The 20,198-nt window shown below is 41.5% G+C and overlaps 1 protein-coding gene across 4 annotated transcripts in view; it reads left to right on the top strand.

The window, feature by feature from the left end:
• Window positions 1-20,198, top strand: part of RAF1 (Raf-1 proto-oncogene, serine/threonine kinase) — a 153,203-nt gene that overhangs the window by 107,281 nt on the left and 25,724 nt on the right. For 3 of the 4 annotated variants that reach the window (XM_090021115.1, XM_090021114.1, XM_090021113.1), the window contains exons 6-11: window positions 164-262; window positions 4,394-4,547; window positions 6,866-6,925; window positions 10,345-10,372; window positions 10,457-10,584; window positions 12,726-12,843. In XM_090021115.1, coding sequence (XP_089877241.1) covers window positions 164-262; window positions 4,394-4,547; window positions 6,866-6,925; window positions 10,345-10,372; window positions 10,457-10,584; window positions 12,726-12,843 — 587 coding nt within the window. The remainder of the gene's footprint in view (window positions 1-163; window positions 263-4,393; window positions 4,548-6,865; window positions 6,926-10,344; window positions 10,373-10,456; window positions 10,585-12,725; window positions 12,844-20,198) is intronic. The other variant, XM_090021117.1, reaches the window with a different exon arrangement.

The following is a 20,198-nucleotide window of genomic DNA, read 5'->3' as shown; positions in this document are numbered from 1 at the left end:
AGAAACCCAAACTTTTTTTCAAGACAGAGTAATAATAAACAAGCTTAAAGTTCAAACAGAAAACAAATGATTTAAATAAGAATGGGTAGACTGTATGATATAATGCAAAAAACCCCCCCTCCAGTTGAAACTTCCAGAAGCATTCTTTTTGTTTATATTTCAGGTTGTTCCCAAATTCAAACGTCAGTGACAGTGGTGTCCCTACATTACCTTCGTTGACAATGCGGCGGATGCGGGAGTCTGTTTCCCGATTACCTGTTAGGTAAGCAGGTATTTCCTATGACTTGTTTTGAGAAATGATACAGATTTAAGGGAAAAAAACTGGAATGATTAAGTAATAAATGATGGTTAAGAGTATGCGGTAAATACAACCATAGTGTTTAAAGCAGAAATATTAATACCTGTTTTGTACAAGTGTAAGTAGCTAATCAAGTGCAAAGTCTCCACCTTTTTTGATTTTTCTTAACTTTAAGAGAAATTTTGGGTTGGTATTTGAAACTGAACTCATAATCTTGTGGTTTTCATTTGCATTTTTCTGGTGACTTCTGTGTTTTCCTGTTTTGAGGAGAAAGGGGAAGGGAAATTAATCAAAAATAACATGGATTTGAAATTTCTTCAGATATTGTCCTATTTGACTTGCAGTCCGTTATGTAGTAAACATGAGGATGTATGATATTTGTTATTACAGGACTCTTGTGTTTTTAAAATAGCACTAGTCCTTTGTCACTATTATTTGCTCATACTGTGAAGCCTATTCAGAGGGATTCAAGGTGGGAATAAAGGAAGCAAAGTATAAAATGATTATTAAAAAAAATTGTTGCTGCTTGAAATAATAAATTATGAAGCCTACAATGAAAATAATGGATGAATGGAGGCATAGATTCTTAACCAGCTAGTCTTTCCTATCATGTAGAGGCTGATAAGGGCTAGACTAGGCCAAGCCAGGGCAAAGTGTATATTTCTCAGCTAACTCTTGGCAAGTCTCTGTCTTTTCAAGAGTGGTATGGGGTACAAAGAAGCTGCTTTGCATGTGATCTGGAGAGCTGTAGCAGCAATTACCATATTTTCATGTGTAAATTTCACTTCTCAGATGCCTCACACCATTTTAAAAGTAGTGTTTCTGGGAAATTAGAAAGCCTCAGATTACCTGCCCAACATTTTGTCATGCTTACTAATAAAATAAGTATAATTGAATGCAGTTGTTTTTCATTGAAACCACCAAACTTGGCGGCAGCTGTTACTGCAAAATATAAATAACACTTCAGCATTAAGAGTTGTACTGTATTTTTCCTCTATCTCTAATTCACAGTTGACCTGGATATGCATTTTCAGGTTTACATTAGTTTTTTTTTTTTTTTTTTTTTTCCCCCTCTGGCTGAGTCTTGAACGTTGAGTTTGGTGATCATAGTGATGAAGATTTGCATTCATTTTTCATACAGCTTTTGCTGCTGGATCCACAGTGGCTGAAAGTTCACTTCATATTGCTGCACCATTTATATTCATGCATACCTTCCTGCATCCATTGCTCTCACATTTGGTGGACAATGATTTTTTAAAACTGTGATTCATGCTATGCCAAATTACTATAGGAATTTGGGCAAGCTTCCTGAAATCAAGATCAGCTCTGAAATTTTTCTTTGCCATTTGGATTTGAGGAAAGATAGATTGCAGCCAGCAGAAAACAGCTTTGTGGATTTAAATAAATCTTCCTGGCTACTTATGCCAATAGGTTTTTTTGGTTCAATTTATCATTAATTCATTGTTAAACCAACGTCTTTTATTAATAAACATAGAAGCCTTTTTGCAATTTCATGTCCATTTTTGAATATGATATGATGTCTTTTGAGCTTAACCTCTTCTCTGCCAGTGGAACAGCTGCTCATGCAAGATTGTATGATTATACATGGGTAATGACTTGTGCCTCATAAATTTATTGCACAGCTTGGGCCACCTTCAGCATCATTAATTTGCATTTCTCTGGCCCTCATTTGTTGGTACTTCTCTCTTGGCTTATGTCCACCAATACCCACCTTTCCAGGTTAGCCTCAGTAGAGATCATTTAACAGTACCTCATTTAGAGATCATGCTTTCTGTGTGGTAGTTTCTTCAAATAATCTCTTATCTTCTGCCTTTCTGAGAGTGCAGATTCTTGTCCTGCAGTACAACTTCTGTGTGGTAAAGCAGGGTTGACTAGTCTGTGGCATGGGCAGCTGCTGTATGTGGCAAACAAGCTCTGGGCACTCAATAAAGAGAGGCACCTCTGTGTGTGTGTGTGTGTGTGTGTGGCGGGGGGAGGGGAGAGGGCTTGAGCCTTCAAATACCTGGTAGTGGGGGCAGGATACTGCTGTGAAGAGATCTAGGTTAACACTTCCATAGCTGTGCAGCCTTCACTGAATTCAGGGTTTGGATCCTTGCTTATCCCATAAAACTGGTAGTTGCAGGGCCAGGGAAAGGTCACTGGCTCTTGGCAGTGACACCACTCTCATCTGTGTCTTTGGGTGCAACCTCTTGTTAGATGTGCCTTTTGGAGGCAGAATGGTATTTGGAGTTTTAATCTGTGGCACACCTTCCAAAAAGGTTAGCCACCACTGTGGCAAGGCAAGGCCCACAATCTTCAGCTTAAATTCATCTGGAAAACTTTGATGCGTGTTTTTCATTGGAGTGACTTGTGTTATGCTGTCATGTGGTCAAATAGGACTGACTTTCTTCCCTCCCTCTACCATTTCAGGCTTTCCCTGAAGGTGACTCTTTATATCCCTTACTCCCCAGCAAAGGCAGATAAACTTCCTCTTGTCCATACTGCTACTGAATTACTTTTGAGAGAGAAACCATTATACATGTCATAATGTGTTAACATTTTTTGATCTTCTTCCCCACTCCTGTACTTTCGACATCTGTAAAGTGAGTTAAAAGCATATATTTTATCTAACATAAAAGTTACCTTTTTGCAAGCAGTCTAGCTCAGCATTTCTCAACTCATGGGTTGAGACCCAAAAGTGGGTTGCAAGAATATACGAAAGGGTTGTGAACAAACTTAAAAAATGGATCAACAAACTATAAAAATAGATTCTTCTTTAAAAGAGAAAAATGTGGGAATCCATGGGTTTCCCCATGCAGTTGGTAGGGTTCCGGTTTGCTTGGGGCTAGGGGAGCAGGAGGACAGTGGTCAAGCAAGCGGGTGTCACGTTCATGTGCACACAAGCACATGGTAGCCAGGCAGTGTGGTGAGCAGCTCCCCACAGGTAAGTCTGTATGAGGCAGAAGAGCCCAGGCTACACTGTCTGCCTCCTCGTCTCCTCTCTAGGGTAGAGCTGTGGCCTGAGGGCAGTGATGATGGCGGCCAGGCCATGGTGGTGGGGTAGAGCTGCAGCCTGGTGCTCAAGTGGCTGGTGGTGGGAGAAAGTGAGGGCAGCATGGCCTCCCCTCTGCCCTCCCCCCCGGTTTATTACTTCTTGTGCTGCTGGTGCCATGGATGGTGCAGATTTTCCAGTAGCAGTGGCAGCATTGTGTCTTTCTGCCCTGCTCTGCCCTTCTGTGCCAAATCCCACATACTGGGCCATGGAGGCAGCTCCTTGCCTGTACCAGTCTAACCAGGCTGCAGCCCCTTGCCTACTGTGGGTGAACAAATCTGTCCCACAAACCCTTGCCCCTCACACTAGGAGGGTGAGGCCTGGGGGGCAGGGGCGAGGTAGGAGTGAGGGGCACAGGCATGGCTAGGGGACTGTTTTCTACTTAAACTATTTACTGGCTTAGGAGTGGCCATTGCTGCTTACAAATAGGTCCTGGTACAAAAAAGGTTGAGAACTAATTGGCTTCAGTATGGCTAGTCATGTGATTTAAGACTAATAGGATTTTGTGTCATTACCCATGATTGGTAATTCTTTGTCAGGTATAATTTACTGTTGAGCCATATATTAAAATAATTGTATTCCTGTTTAATATTTCATAGAACTGTATTGAGTTCTGTTCAGATGGTCTTGGGTTTCACCGTTGCCTTGAGAGCTATTGAATTGTTGCATCAACTTGTTCCTCCTTTCACAAATTTGAATCTTCACAGTAAATAATGGAGGTGTTTTTAAACCCCACAAACTGATTTAACTTGCTCAGTTGAGTGGATCTTGCTTAAAAGTCTGACAAATAGCGTAGATTGCTGATGGATGTGCTAGGTAGGTATGCCAGCTGTCAAAATGTTGCTTAAAACCCTTTAATTTCGTTCCTAAACTATGCTGGGCAAGATCCAGCTGGCTAAATAGTTTTAGTTATCAAATAGTATTAACCCTTCCTCTAATAGAGAATTCTGTGCAATTTAGTATATCTTTACTGAAAACTAAATTCACAACTAATATTAGTGGAAATCATGAACTATGACTTAACTGTCTTCTCTACTCTATAGTTCTCAACACAGATATTCTACACCTCATGCCTTCACATTCAACGCATCAAATCCTTCGTCTGAGGGCTCCCTTTCTCAAAGGCAGAGATCTACGTCCACCCCAAATGTTCACATGGTCAGCACTACTGTGCCGGTAGACAGCAGGATAATTGAGGTAATACTCTGAATAAGAAACAGTATGTACTTGGCTAAAATAACTAGATATATAACTAGTAGTAATTTTTCGCCCCCCCCCCCCCCAATATCTTTTATTTAGTTGATAAATGATGAAATGTATGGGTGACTAGTGTCTGCTTTGAGGCATGAGCATCTTGTCTTTAATACTCGCAGCCTCTATCTATAGCCTGGAGAATTACACAATTACGTGTCTGTGCAATTTTGTGCATAAAATGTATGACCTGCATAATTGCATAATTTTGCATAATGTAATCCAGGTGGGCTCTGCGCCTCCACCTCTGCTGGGCACCTGGCCCCCTGGCTGTGCGAGCCCCATGTGGAGGCACTGAGAGCAGTGGTGCATGACTAGACAGCTGGTGAATGGGAAGGGAGGAGCTCCTGCCTGTAGGAGGTGGGAGTTAGTGTGGGGTTTGTGGGTGGGTATAGGCCCCCCTGCCACACATCCATGCCGTCCTTGTCCATGGTGCACAGCCCAGGCTGTCGGTGGCAGCAGCAGCAGGAGGCAGTGGGCCCTCAAGGGAGCTCATGGCTGTGGCAGGGAGAGTGGCTCCAGCTGGGTCCTGGGGGCTGCACATGGCAGCATGGAGCCCGCCCAGCCCAGCCTGCTGCATGTACTTTTGAACCAAACTGGGCTGGCTTTATGCCAGCACATGGGGCTTGCAGCACTTCATGAGGGATCCACATGCTTCCAGGCAATAGACTGGCATTGGAGAGAGAGGGTGACTTCCGTGAGTCAGGCCTTACATGTGCTGGAAGCTCCATGTGGACGTATGGAGCCTGCCCGGTCTGGCGCATGACTTCTGCCTGGAGTGCTGTGAGCCCCACATGCTGGCACAGCCAGCCTGGTCTGGTCTAAAGCTGCATGCTGGTGGGCCAGGCTGGCTTCATGCCGCCACATGCACCTGCAGCTCAGCGAGAGCTGCATGCTGCTGTGGGGATTCTGCCTACCATAGCCATAAGTACCCAAGGGCTGGCTGCTGCTGCCATGCCATTACAGATACTAAGGTTATAAGATGAAATGTAAAATAAATAAATAAAATTTTGCATAATTTTGAATTTTTGTGAACATTATTCCCTGGGGTATATCTGTCTTCATTAGTACTTTGCCCCTTTCTTCACAAAGAATTGGTAGAGCGTAGGAGATTGCTCAGGAGTTTGACTGATCTCTTGTTGAAGGAGAGCAAGACCCATTTTGTTTACACAACAACTTGTTATTGGTGTTTCATTTGGAATATATTATTGGCAATTTTAAGAACCGTAAATCCATATCCAAATGTATAAATTATTCTAGAGGAGTGCTTACCTAGATGTCATTTGGAAAGTCAGTGTTAAATCAAGGACTTGTGTTATGCAGCATGCTAGATATGTGTTAAGGTAGCAAGGATCCTGGACTTATGGGGCGAGACTCGTCACTGGTGAGGGGTTCTTTCTGGTACCTCCTTTCAAAATATTTTTTTCCGTAGACTGGCACTGGAGAGAGAGGGTGACTTTCATGATTCAGGCTTTATATGTAGAAGCTCCAGTTCAGTTTTATTAATGTAAAAGTGAAGTGAGGTATGGTGCAAAGGAAAGCTTTTAGGGGGAGGAACCTGATCTTCAGGACTTACACCAGGGCATAATCTTTACTCTGGGAAAAGGCAGAAACTTTTAAGGATTTTGTATCCCTAGCTGCAGAGCTTTCTGGCTGCATAGAAAAGGGTAGGTTGGTTTGGCTTGACTTGGTTAGGTGGAAGGCTGTCTGCTCTACAGTTGGAAAAAGGAGCTTGTGCAGCAGAACTGCTAAACTCTGTTTTGGGGGAAGATGCTTCCAGCTTGGCCTTGTAAAGCGAAGTACCATTTGGTTTCTAACTTCTGTACCAAGCCACTTGGCTAACAATAATGATAGAGGACTTTTTTTTTCAAATGGGAGAATGAATTTTACATCTATCTGTATAACCAAATGATTGTGTAGCACGTAAGGCCTTACAGGATACAGTGCCCTCTATCACCATTGTGTGAACAAAAAAAGTACCCCTTAAGTAACCAATTAACTTTTTACAAAAAGAATTGCTGGATGATGTTTAACACCTTTTTGGTATTAAATGGAGAAAAACAGCTTGATAAAGAAGCATACGCATTAAGTATTCTTACTGTACGCTAAAATTACCCTTAGTAGAGAAGGAAATGTAACCTGCACATAGTTAGCATATCAAGCTACTTTTTCTTTCAGGTTTTTCTTTTCTTATTTTTCCCAACAGCTGAAATTTTAACTACTATCTTTATTCTTTTCTCTTATTTCATATTGCTTTGGAATAGAATAATACCCTGAATGATTCTCCCAGTTCCTGGTGCAGGCGATTTTGTTTGAGGGGAAGAGTAGGTATTTTTCCTGATAATTTGCTTTCTTGGCATTAACAGGATTGTTTAAACAGTAAATTGTTGCAACTCCTAAGTGAATCTATTAATCTAATGTCGATTTAATAAAAATAATGGTATGGCATGTTTGTTTTCTTAGCTGTTCTAAATTCTGAATACAGTTGTTGAAGGTCATAGCTAGTTTATATAGTCTGTCTTGTGGATTATTTTGATAATTCTGTAAAACAGCATGATATTTTGTTCATGGTGTAAACCTGATCAGTAAGTTCATTAGAGATGCATTTGGTCCCCTTGCATTTAAAATCTGTTTTAAATGTTTTTGGAACATTGCATGGCCTTTTTGTGGTTTGTTTTGGTGAATTATAGCATGGCTACTCATAGCATAGCCATACAGAAAATCAAATTAAATGGTATGTAGTGCTTATTTCTGCTTCAGGTAAAGGTAGTGGCAGGGTATAGCATCAGGTTGTCTGTTAAAAATAAAATTGAGGTACGTTGTTTTTGCTCTCAAGACTTGCATGCAGAACAATATAATTTTTTTTTTCCTTCAAACACAGCAAAACTTTTGAACTGAAATAAATCATTTATTTTATGAGGAATCCAGGAGGAACATAAATGCATAAGTGTGAAACTATACATTCTTTTAAAATAGATTTTTTAAATATCATGTGTTACAACTTGTTTGCCTGAAGATTGCACTCTTTGACAGCTGTGTCAAAGTCAATTACTGTTTTATTGTGTATTCTTGTAAAACATTTCTAAATGCTTCTAAAGGATTTGTAAGTATTCCTCTCCCCCCCTCCTTGAACAGTATAATGTAATTTGCACAGACGCTTCAGAATCAGATTTATGTGAATTTTTAACTATCTAGGAATAAAGAAGCACAGCAGGGATATGTTTTGATTCAAAGCACAGATGGTAGGTCAAAATGTAGCTTGCTAGTCATACCTTTTTAAATAAATCTTTACACATGGTAGGTGATGCAGTCAGTTTTACAAGATATTAATCCAATTAGAATGGCTGATTCAAGAACCATAGCATGGTGTTTCTCTAGACTATTTTGTCCTGCTATGATTTAAATTACTCTCTGCTGTTAGTTGGCTGGAAGTTTTTAATTTATTCCTATTAACTCTTTTTTAGTATTTGATATTTTTTAAATGCATGTTCTTTTGTGCTGTACTTACCTTTTTGGGAACAAAGTTTTAACATTTGGAACACATTTCAAAATTCTCCTATCGAGCTGAGCTGACCATGTGCATGACTGGAGAATTAAGCTTTGTAAAGTATCTGTGACAAGAGGAGAAGTAGGTTATACTGCACTAGAGCTGATATGGTAGAACATTTTCACATATTTGAAGGGGGTAGTATTTTAGTCAGTATAAATCTTATGAGAACTGTTGCTTTTGTATTAGAGTATAGATCTCAACATTTTGTAGGTTCAAATGTGACAGGTGGGTACACTTTGGAAATTCCTGGTTATTTGGAAAGTCTTCTGTAAGTTCTAAAGGCACTTCCTTTTCTACATAGAAGAAATTTCTCTCAATTCAGTGCAGTCTGCCAAAATAATAAATGGTTTTCTAAATACATCCACAGTAGGCAAAACACTGAGATAGGAGTTGTGTGCAAATCTGAAATGCCACAGTGCATGTCTGAGTTTATCAAAAGCACCTATCAAAAGGTGCTGCTTTTGATAAGAAGATGTATTGTATAGTTATAGTTTATCTTTCGCAAGTCATTTCTGTAAAATTGACTGGCAACCTTAGGATGGGAGTCTCCTTGGAGAAGGGGTGAACTACATGTTTTTAACAAATAACAATAGGATATATCTGTACTATTCTTTTGGAATTTTTGAGCATCTTTGTGAACCAAATAACTTAAAGATAAATTATGATAAATCCAAAATAATGTATTGGGGAAGTTGTTTGATAAAAATATCCATGGAATATGAGGGGAACCAAACTTGAAATTGTCAAAACCTAAAGATATTTGGGTGCCTTCTTCACAGCTTCTCCATCATGGAAACATCATATTCAGTCAGTTAAAACTAAGGCAGCCCAATCGGCTGTGGCTATAAAGAAATTTTATGCAACCACAGAAGTACGATCAGTCCAAGCTCCTATATCAGCATGCTAAACCAAAGTTACCTCTCAGATCGTATATGGTGCTGAAGTATAGGTTTATGCCAGTAGTAATGATGTAGACATACCTTAGAAAAAGTTTCTTAGGGTTCTTCTGGGTCTTCCTCCGTCAACTTCTGTATCTTTTTTGAGATTAGAGATGGGAATGGATTTTATTTTAACTAATGTTATTATTTGAATGGTTGGATTTTGCTTTAAAATCCTGCCCCTTTTACCACCTTGCCTGCTTAAATTATGCTACATCGAAAATATTAATAATCCCCCTCCCCTCCAATCACCCTGGTTAGCTTTTCTTTTCTGCACTTTAGCATTTTCTGGGATGGGATACTATCTCAAAAATAATGAAAGATCTTTCTCCCCCATCAGAAAGGTTTCGTATCCGGAGGATATGAAATGTATTGCCAGGCAGAATGATTTTGCGGTGGCTAGGGCTGCTTGCATTTCCCCTTTCTATATACTCTTTGGAAATTAGATTGTGGTGGGGGAGAAATGTATTTACAGTTGGATCTCAGTAATAAATGGTGATCCTCTTTGACTAGGCTCAGGACTGAACAGATGCCCACAGCTGTTCTGGCTGGACATAGATTTTCCATTTCAAGGGCTAAAAGATGTTGCCCAGTCTGTCTAGGACTTGTGGAAGATACTATCCACTATGTATTAGAATGTTCTTTATATAATGACATAAGGAGAACCTATTTATTGCCGTACTTGCAGAACTTGATACATTTCTCAAATAGAGAGGAATTAATTTGGCTTCTTCAGCAAACACATCCAAGTATAGTAAACAGTCTCACAAGTTTTGCTTACAAGGCTGAGGCAATTAGAGTTAAATATTCTTTATTACTGATATGAGTGGTGCATTTTAACATTAGACTTGATTTTATTGTCTCAATTGTGGATGTCTGTACAACGGTATTATAGATTCATGTCCTGATTTTTCTACTATATTTATATTAATAATGTTTTTATGTTGGTGGGATTTGTTTTTAGTATAACATTTGTAGTTTGGTTACTTCATTCAAACTTATTTATATTATGGTTGTATGTGTGCTATGTTGTCTTCAGGAGCATGGCATTTAGCCATGACCCTTAATAATAATAAATAATTACATTAATTACATTATTAGTGTTCTTTTGGAAGATACTGACCATTCATCTGCTGGGCCTGAATTTGCACCAGCTCTGTTCCCTGCTAGTATTCTGCATGCTCCAATTTACTTTTCTTTCCCCATGCTTTGAAGTGTTGACTTTTGTTTTTGTTTTAATTTTCTCCACTTATAGGATGCAGTTCGGAATCACAGCGAATCAGGTAAGCTTTCAGAATATAAAAGAATTACAATCTTAATAACTTTTTCCCCTTGTTTATAATTTTCCTGTTTTCATTTATGTTAAGCATCACCCTCAGCTCTGACAGGGAGCCCCAACAATACGAGTCCAACTGGGTGGTCTCAGCCCAAAACTCCAGTCCCAGTCCAAAGAGAGAGAGCAGCTGGATCCAATACACAAGAAAAAAACAAAATTGTAAGTATTGCAATGTATGTTTTCAAATTAAATGGAATGGGAGCAAAAAGAAAATGAGTCTCTTCGACAAATTTCTACTTTTTGAAGGATAGAAAAGCTGCTTATTGGGAATTTGTTCACTTCTGTACTCATTAAATAATTTGCACTAATTTAATTTAAGAGCTACTGTTAACTACCTGTATATCAGAACAGCATACCAGCAGGCTGTGTGTATAACATGAATTTCAGATTCTGTGTTAAAGCCTTTGTGAAAATTTAAGGATATATTTTTTTTAAGTTTTTCTGTGTGGCTTTTTTTAAGTTACTGTTTTGTTTTAAAGATTGTTCTTGTTTATCTTCATTTGAAACTTGCTATTATGGCTTTTTATTGAAAGCTGATCTTGATGTCTGTTTCACTACAGTAGCAAAATTTTAAATTTTTCATGCAAGTTAAATTTTAAAAAATCCAAGTATCCTTTCTAAATCATGGTCTAGCTGTTTAGGTTACAAATGGTGGCATTGTTGTGCTGTCTGCATTTTCTTTTCTAAAATAAATCAATGTGACGCTAAGTAATTGCAGGAATGACGTCAACTTGATGTTGCATTTTCTTCTGTATAATCTGATGTTACCTACAGTTACTGCAATAGTAAGAGATCAGAGAGAATACTTTTTCAGGACTCTCATGGTCAGTTTCACTGTTCTTGTTGTGATTAGTAGCATAACTCTGGGAGCAAGTGGGACACTAGCCCCTGGGGGCTGATTTGAGGGAACCCCAGAATCATTCCCCAGAGACTTCACTACAGGAGGTGTAAACCTGTGGCCAATGGCTTTTCTTGGGGTTGGGGTAGAGGTAGAGGCATTTAACATAAAAAGCCAACTTCAATTATTCTGAATCAGGAGGAAAAATCATTCTGTGGATAAGATTTCAGGCTGGGACCTAGAAGATAGCAAACCATAAAACCATTTTCTCTCTCTGTCTTTTTGTCCTGTTCCCAGTCTTTATCTCTCCGCCTCCTTCGCCCTTCCACACTGTCTATGTTGTAATCTCAGAGGTGCTAAAAGTAAATTCAGTAAAGGTGGTGAAAATCAGAAGGTTGCTTCAGTCATGGTCTTGTCTAAATGCATTCATGTTGTGTTTGTTCCCCAAACTTTCTAGTAAATGCTTTTCTAGTTATGATGTCTGTGTTCTTGGAGATTTAGGTCATTTTGCCCTAACAATTGCTGGAGACATCTTAAATACTCTTAATATCTTTTTAAAGGCATCTGTTACAAATCCAAATGCTTAATTGCACATTTCATAAGAGAAAACTAAAAATAAGGCAACAATTAGATATGTATTTTAACTGGCTTCAGCAGAAAATTAATAGAAGTATGGGATTTTCAAAAGCTTGCAAAGTGATCTGGGAACACAGGTGTTTAAAGTCAAGACTTTTATTAAGGCAATCAGGACTTGTAGTAGAGATATCTTATTAGACCAACAGGATTTTTGCAAAAAAAATTCTTTAGTTATAACCTGGATACAAGACTTCTTTATTATGCATTTTTAAATGGAAATTAAACTATTCTGAAAATTATACCCTTACACCCTAAGGTCTTGATAGTTACCGTAAATAGGAGTAAATAGCTTTTGAAATATCCAGATATACTAAGTGTTCAAGAGGTGTTTCTAATAAGTAACTGCTCTTTATAATTTAAAACATGTTGATAGGGTTCTTAAAACATTAAAAATGTCTTCAAATGCTTCTTTTAAAAATATAATAGATATGCACTTGAAAATTTAAGGTCAGGGTTCTTGCATTTCCCTTTCAATAGTAGATAATACCATAAGCTGCTTAAAAAAAAAAAAAAAAAGAAAATCCATGAAAATGTTTTGGGAGTTATTGTAGGCAACTATTGTAGGAGAAAAATAGAATCTTGAAATGGAGTCTTAACAAGGAATGTATTTTAGAATAAATTGTCTATATTAATAAGTATCATATATATTAATGTGTATCTATACAAGTATCTCAAATTTTTGCATTCACTTTTTAAATTTAACAGAAATTGGATTCATATGAGGCGCAACTTGTGAGAAAAGCATTTAACATGGCTAGTAGCCTAGAACTTGAGAGCTGTCATTTATATGACATACCTGTGCCTTAAATATTTATTTGCATTTCAGAGGTCTCGTGAACAAAGAGATTCAAGTTATTATTGGGAAATAGAAGCAAGTGAAGTTATGCTTTCTACCAGAATAGGGTCGGGTTCTTTTGGGACTGTTTACAAAGGCAAATGGCATGGTAAGTACTGAACACGGTTCTATGTTCTTTTGAAAATGCTGACAGCTTAGTAAGTCATCTGGCCTGAAAACAAGTTATTAACCCAACACTCACTTAATAATTTTGACCTTTTAAATGAGTGCTACATGTTGATTGATTTATTTTTTTAATTATAGATGGACAAACTGTGGCACAAAAATTACTTTTCTTTGTCACACTAATGAGGGAGCAGATGATAAAAACTAAATTTCACAATTTGCAGTTCTCTGCTTCAATAAAGCAATGAATGTTGTATTCTTCAGTCTAATATTGTTTTGGATGACACCAAGTTATGGGGAAGTGTGGTCATGCTTGAAGATAGGCTGCAGATACAGGCTGACCTAGACAGACTGGCAAGTTGGATGGACCAGAACCAGATGCAGTTCAATGTTGAGAAATGGAAAGTGCTCCACCTGGGGATGAATAATCCCCTGCACACCTACAGGCTTGGCAACACCAACCTGACGAGCACTACGAATTGTAGGGACTTGGGGGGGTCATAATAGACCACAGTATGAACATGACCCATCAGTGCGATGCTGCACCCTGGCATGCATCAATCGATGCATCTCCAGCAAAACCAAAGAAGTGATTCTTCCACTCTACTCGGCATTGGTGAGACTGCAGCTGGAGTACTGTGTCCAGTTCTGGGTGTTGCACTTCAACAAGGACGTGGTAAAGCTTGAGAGAGTTCAGAGAAGGGCCACCCATCTGATCAGAGATTTGCACGGCAAGCCATATAAGGAAAAGCTGAGGGATCTGGGACTCTTCAGCCTGAAAAACAAAGGCTGAGAGGGGAATTACCACTACATCAGAGGCATACATCAAAGGCTCGATGAACAACAGTTCACCACGGCACCATTGGGGAAAACTAGGAGTAATGGTTACAAACTCCTAGAAGAGCGTTTCAGACTCAACAGTAGGAAAAACTACTTCACAACTAGGGTGTCCATACTGTAGAATAAGCTGCCTCCAGAGGCAGTGCAATTGCCTACCCTGGAAATCTTCAAGAGGAGACTGGATGGTCACCATGTTGGGGTCACCTGATCCCAGTTGTCTTTTCTGCTTGGTGCAGGGGGTTGGACCCAATTATCTTCCAAGGTCCCTTTCAGCCTTACAATCTATGAATTGTACAACAGCTTCACTTTCTGAAAAGGATGTCCAGTAATGGAATTTGTGCTGAGAAACTCAAATTCTGATGTTAAAACTAAATCTGGGACAATTTTTGTGTTCTGAGATTTAATTAGTATTGTCATCTTGCTCTGGTTGCTGCAATAGGAAGCAAACATAAATGTACTTTGCTATGGAATTTTTTATATGGATGTGGGGGGAGTAGTTGATATGAGCCAAAATTGTATACAACTTGTAGAAAATTGGTTGCAGTACTGTAACTTTAAGCACCCTATTAAGTTTGGTTTGTCTCAGATTTAGGGCATATGCTTAAATATGAAGACCTAAAATCAGTAGCACTGTTTCCATAGCTTAAAAAAAAAAATCATAGAATTATAAAAAAAAAAAATTGGGGTTGGAATGTACCTGAGAAACTTTTCTAGTCCAAAGCCCTGCTCAAAGCAGGACTGTCCCCAACTAGATTATCCCAGGCAAGGTTTTGTCTAGCTGGGTCTTAAACCTCCCAAGGATGGAGTGTCCACAAGCTCTCTGAGTAACCTGTTCCAGTATTTTATTACCTTCCTAATGAAAGAGTTTTTTTCCCAATATTTAATGTAAACTTCCCTTGATGCAACTTGAGAATGTTGCTCCTTTGTTCTGTCATCTGTCACCACTGAGGGGTACTTGGGAAGGCCCCAGGGGGTATACAGCAGCAGTGTGGAGAAGCAGGGGCACTTCCAGTTTTGCTTCTGGTTTTGCTGTTGTGTGCAGGGGATTTCCCTCTTTTTCCCCCCTCCCTGCTCTTCAACCGGCTGAGGGACTCCCTGCTTCTTGTTAGACTAAATGTTAGACTAAATAAGCGCAGTTCCTTCAGCCTCTTCTTTTAAGTCATGTGCCTCAGCCCCTTTACCATATTCATTGCCCTCTGCTGGACTTTTTCCAATTTATCCACATCCTGGACACAATACTTCAGATTTGGCCTTACCAGTGCCAAATAGAGGGGAATAACCACTTTCCTCAATCTGCTGGCAAGACTCTTAATGCAGCCCAGTATGCCGCTAGCTTTTTTGGCAACAGGGGCACACTTTTGGCTCGTATTCGTCTTACTGTTTGCTGTAACCCCCAGGTCCTTTTCAGCAGAGCTGCTGCTTTCTGCAGTTGGCCCCCAGCCTGTAGGGGTGCCTGGGATTGTTCCATCTTAAGTGCAACGCTTTTCACTTGTCCTTGTTGAACCTCATGAGATTTCTTTTGGTTCAGTACTCCAATATGTTGAGGTCTCTCTGAACCTAACCTGCTCTCCAGGATATCTACTACTCTCCCATGCTTGGTGTTATCTGTAAACTTGCTGAATGTGCGCTCCATCCCATCTTCCAGGTCATTGAAAATATTGAATAAAACCAGCCCCAGGACCAACTTCTGGGGCACCTCCACTTGATACTGGCTGCCAGTTAGACATCAAGCCATTGACTACTACCCTCTGAGCCCAGTGGTCTGTAGGTTTTCTATCCACCTTACAGTCTATTCATCCAACATGGACTTCCTTACTTGCTTGCAAGAATGTTGTGGGAAACCGTATCAAAAGCCTTGCCAAAGTTGGGATATATCGCATCCACTATTCCTGCATCCACAGAGCCAGTCATCTCATCATAGAAGGCAATCATATTGGTCAGGCAAAACCAGCCCTTGGTGAATCCATACTGACTGTTCCTGATCACCTTTTCCTCCAAGTGCTTAGAAATGGATTTCTTTAGGATCTGCTCCTTGGGGGTTTTTCCAGGGACTGAGGTGAGGCTGACTGGTCTCTAGTTCCCTGGATCCTCTTCCTTCCCTTTCTTAAAGATGGGCACTATATTTGCCTTTTTCCAATCATCTGGGACTCTCCTGATCACCACAAGTTTTCAGAGATAAGCTGCAGTTGCATCAGCCAACTCCCTCAGCACCCTTGGGTGCATCCTGTCCGGCTCCATGAACTTGTACACATCCAGCTTTTCTAAATAGTCCCTAACCTGTTCATTTGTCACTGCTGGGTGCTCACCTCCTCCCCAAACTCCTGCCAGGTGTAGTAGTGAGACACATGACCTTGCCTGTGAAAACTGAAGTGAAAAAGGCATTGAACACTTCAGCCTTTTCTGCATCCTCTGTTACTAGGTTGCCTCCCCCATTCAGTAAGAGACCCAGATCTTCCCCAATATTCCTCTTGTTGCTGATATACTTGTACAAACCTTTATTACCCTTCACATCCTTTGCTAGCTGGAGCTCCAGCTGTGCTTTGCCCTTCTGATTTCGTCCCAAGCAATATTCTTATATTCCTCCCTAGTCATTTGTCCAAGGTTCTACGTGTAAGCTTCCTTTTTGTGTTTTAGCTCATTGAAGAGTTTGCTGCTAAGCCAAGCTAGTCTTCTGCCATACTTGCTAGTCTTCCTGCACATTGGGATGGTTTGTTCCTGTGCCCTCAGCAAGGTTTCTTAAAAATAGAGCTAACTCTTGGACTTCTTTCCCCTTTAGACTGGCCTCCCAGGGAATTCTGTGTATCTGTTCCCTGAGGGAGTTGGTCTCTTTCTGAAGTCCAGGGTCCATACTCTGCTGTCCTTCCTTCCTTCCCTCCTTCTGGATCCTGGATTCAATCATTTCATGGTTGCTGCTTCACAAGTTGCTATCTACTACTACATTCTCCACCAATTCTTCCCTGCTTGTGAGCAGCAAGTCTAGAAGAGCACGGCCCCTAGTTAGCCGCTCCAGTATTTATACCACAAAGTTGCTCCCAACACACTTCAAAAACTTCCTGTATTTCCTGCAAACTGCTGTATTTTGGCCTCCCAGCAGATGTCAGGGTGATTGAAGTCCCCCGTGAAAACCAGGGCCTGTGACACAGAAACTTCCACTAGCTGTTTGAAGAAAGCCTAATTCACCACATCGTCCTGGTCTGGTGGTCTATAGCAGACTCCCACGTCAACATGACCCTTGTTGCTCTGCCTTCTGACCATAGACTTTCAACAGGCATATCTCTAATTTTCTACTGGAGCTCTGAGCAATCATACGACTCCTTTATGAAAAGTGTAACTCATCTTCTATTCTACTTGTCCTTCCTATACAGTTTGTGCCCAACCATGACAGTGCTCCAGTCAAGCAAGCTACCCACCAGGTCCCTGCTCCAGTCACATCATAGATCCATGTCTATGTGAAGGCTTCCAGTTCTTCCTACTTATTTCCCAGTCTCTGTGCATTTGTGAAGATACCTAGCTGATTTCCTTACTTAGGAAGAATGAGAAGATCTCCCCTGTTGCCTCTTCCTGCTTGCACTTCCTGTTGGTTGCCCAATTCCTCACTTACTAAGGGCTTTGGTTTCCATCCCCTGGCAAACTTAGTTTAAAACTCTCTAATCTGCCTGTGAAGATGCTCTTCCCTCTCTCTATCAGGTGGATCCTGTTTCTTCCTAGCAATCCTTAGTCTTGGAACAACATCCTGTGGTCAGAGAAGCCAAACCCCTGCTGGCAACACCATCTGCACAGCCATGTGTTGGTCTGCAGAATGCATCTGCTCCTGCTTAGGCCCTTCCCCTTGACCGGAAAGATTGAAGAGAACACCACGTGAGCCCTCTGTCCCTTTCGCCCTTGCACTCAGAGCCCTGTAGCCATCTTTGATCTACTCAGGGTCTCTGCTAGCAGTATCATTGGTGCCCACATGGATGAACAGCTTGGAGTAGTAGTCAGAGGGCCAGATGAGTCTTGGTAATTCGTCTGTGACATCTCGGATCTAGGCTTCAGGCAAGCAGCAGACCTCCCAAGACAACAGGTCAGGCTGGCTAATAGATGCCTGTCCCCCTCAAAAGGGAGTCTCCAACCACCACCACCCAGTGCTGCTTCTTGGTGGCAGTGGTTTCGATTCTTCCAACCTTGGGGAGGCCTGGCCTTTCCTCCTTCGCCAGTGGAATATGTTCCTCCTTCTCTGTTGCTAGGACTCTATATCTGTTCTCCAGACAAGCTTTTACAGGTGGAAATGAAGATTTCTGCTTGCTGTGAGAGGTCACAAGCTTCCACCTTCTCCTACTCTGAGAGTCCATGTCCTCTCCCTAGTCTAGCACTGCCTTGGGCAGTCCTTCCTCTCCTTGGCCCTGAAAAGTTTCTTCTTCCCTGCTTCCTTTCACCAAGTTTAAAGGCTCCCCTCCAAAGGTGGGTGGGGTGAGCTGGGTAAACTGACCTGGGAACTGCTTGCATGATTGTTCTTTCCTGGTCACTTGGAGTCACAGTGGACTCCCCAAAATCAATGGACACTAAATATTAAATTTTAAAGGAAAATATTTCCTGCTTATTTTACACCTCAATTTGTAAATATAGCTAAACCATGTGAGCCATGTCATTTAATTAAGCAATTAAACTATTTTCTCATTGTCCAAAGGAAGTGAAATATAGAAAGTAAATGAAATACTGGGCAAAAAAGTATATAATTTTTAAACTTCTTGCACATTTCCCGAAGAGCACTTTTTTTTGTGATGCTTTAATGCACATTAAAATGCTTTAATATGCATTAAAGTGCACATGTAGATATGCCCCATATGAATATTGAAGTAACAGCTGAAGAAAAGAGTTTTTGTAATTAAAGGTAAAATCAGATGTACCTGAAGTTTTCCAGTTGGATGCTATCCTATTTTGCTGACTATCTGTCATGTTTTTGTGAAGTCAAAAGTGGTTTAGTTGATTTTTGTCCTACTTTTGGGGTTTCACTAATAGGAGTACACTGATAAAGATTTTATAGACTATACTGATACCAATTATTAACCAGCCATATTGGATGATACAGATCTGATGGCCGCTATGCAGCCCAGCAGGTTGAGAGCAGTGTCTAAGTCTGTGGGGGGGAGGGAAGGGGCATTACGGGAAGTAGATTCAGGCCCCCACTGTCAGGGAGGGAGTGGGGCAGGGGCAGGTGCTGCCCAGGTGGGGTGGGGCAGGACACAGGACAGAGCTGCTGTAGATACCCTGGGGGGGCATGGAGGGCATGTGTCCCCTGGATTTGTGTGTGGGGTGATGGCAGGCTGCCCACTGCCCATTGCGGGCTCAGCCAGGGTCTGTGTGGCATTTCCTGGTGGGGTGGCTGGGCCAAGGCTGTGCTTGAGGTAGGTTGGGGTGCAGCAGCACTGGGAGGGTATGGGGTAGCCACCCCGTGCTGTCACAGACTGCCCTGCCTGCCCCAAGTGCAGCCCTAGCACAGCCACCCTGCCAGGAAGAGGCCAGCACAGCCCCTGGCTCCAAGCCTGCATTGGGCAGCCTGCCCTCACCCTGTGTGGTCTCATACTCTGTGCCCCCTGAATGAGATGCCTATGGCTTTGTCCTGTGCCCTGCCCCACCCTGGGTGGGCCCCTGGTCCTGCCCCATTTTCTTCCTCACTGTGGGGGCTTCGGTCTGTCCCTTCCATGCCCCTCTCCTCCCCCTGCCCCTTCCTCCCCACAGATTTACCAGCCAAATGCTGCTGTCCAAGCTGCTGGACTGCATTCCTAGCTGCGTGCATATGTGCAGCTGCATTCACGCACGTGGCATTTAGCGGTGACATTATTGGCCACATCAGCCGAAAAAAAGGCTAATTGCCAATTTAATGTCAATTTTCCTTTTATCAGTGCTGATACTAGGCCTGTGTGAAGTGGCAAGTATTCAATTCAGATTCGTTTTTAGCCGATTTCCCATTTTTCCAGTCCATACCTCCAAGTTTGTCCTGGCACAGGAGCTCAGAAGGAACATGTTTTTCTTCTGTTGTTTGGTGATGCATTGAGTGCCCCCTCCTGCTCTGAGAGTGGAGCATTAAATGGTTTAAAAAAAAATGGAAACAGGTGTGGACGGAGTGAGGAGGTCTCCAGGTGAAGTTTGGGGGACCCCAGCAGCGGGAGGTTCACCTTGAGGAACACCAGCTTGAGGAACCCAGCTGCTCCACCAAACTAGGATCCAAGGAGATGCGATGAAGCGTCACAACATCTCCAGCAATGCTGAATACCCTCTTGCTCAGAACTCTGGTTGGTGGACAGGACATGTGTTCCCAGGCAACCCTGGCCAGATCCTGCCACACCTGGCTGCAGGGTGCCCAGTAGGCCAAGGGGTCACAGTCCAGTGGCTCCACATCCTCGGTGAGAATAGCTCCAAGGCTTCAGTGGCTTCCTGTCTGCCCAAGGCTGGGGTCTTGTGCGTCTGACCCCAGCATTGAAGCCATGCCTTTGGCCCACATTGGCAGTGGCTGGCATG

The sequence above is a fragment of the Crocodylus siamensis genome, chromosome 11, assembly GCF_052110815.1.
Source record: "Crocodylus siamensis isolate JL-2025a chromosome 11, ASM5211081v1, whole genome shotgun sequence".
Lineage (NCBI taxonomy): Eukaryota > Metazoa > Chordata > Crocodylia > Crocodylidae > Crocodylus > Crocodylus siamensis.
This window is presented reverse-complemented; position numbering and strand designations above follow the sequence as displayed.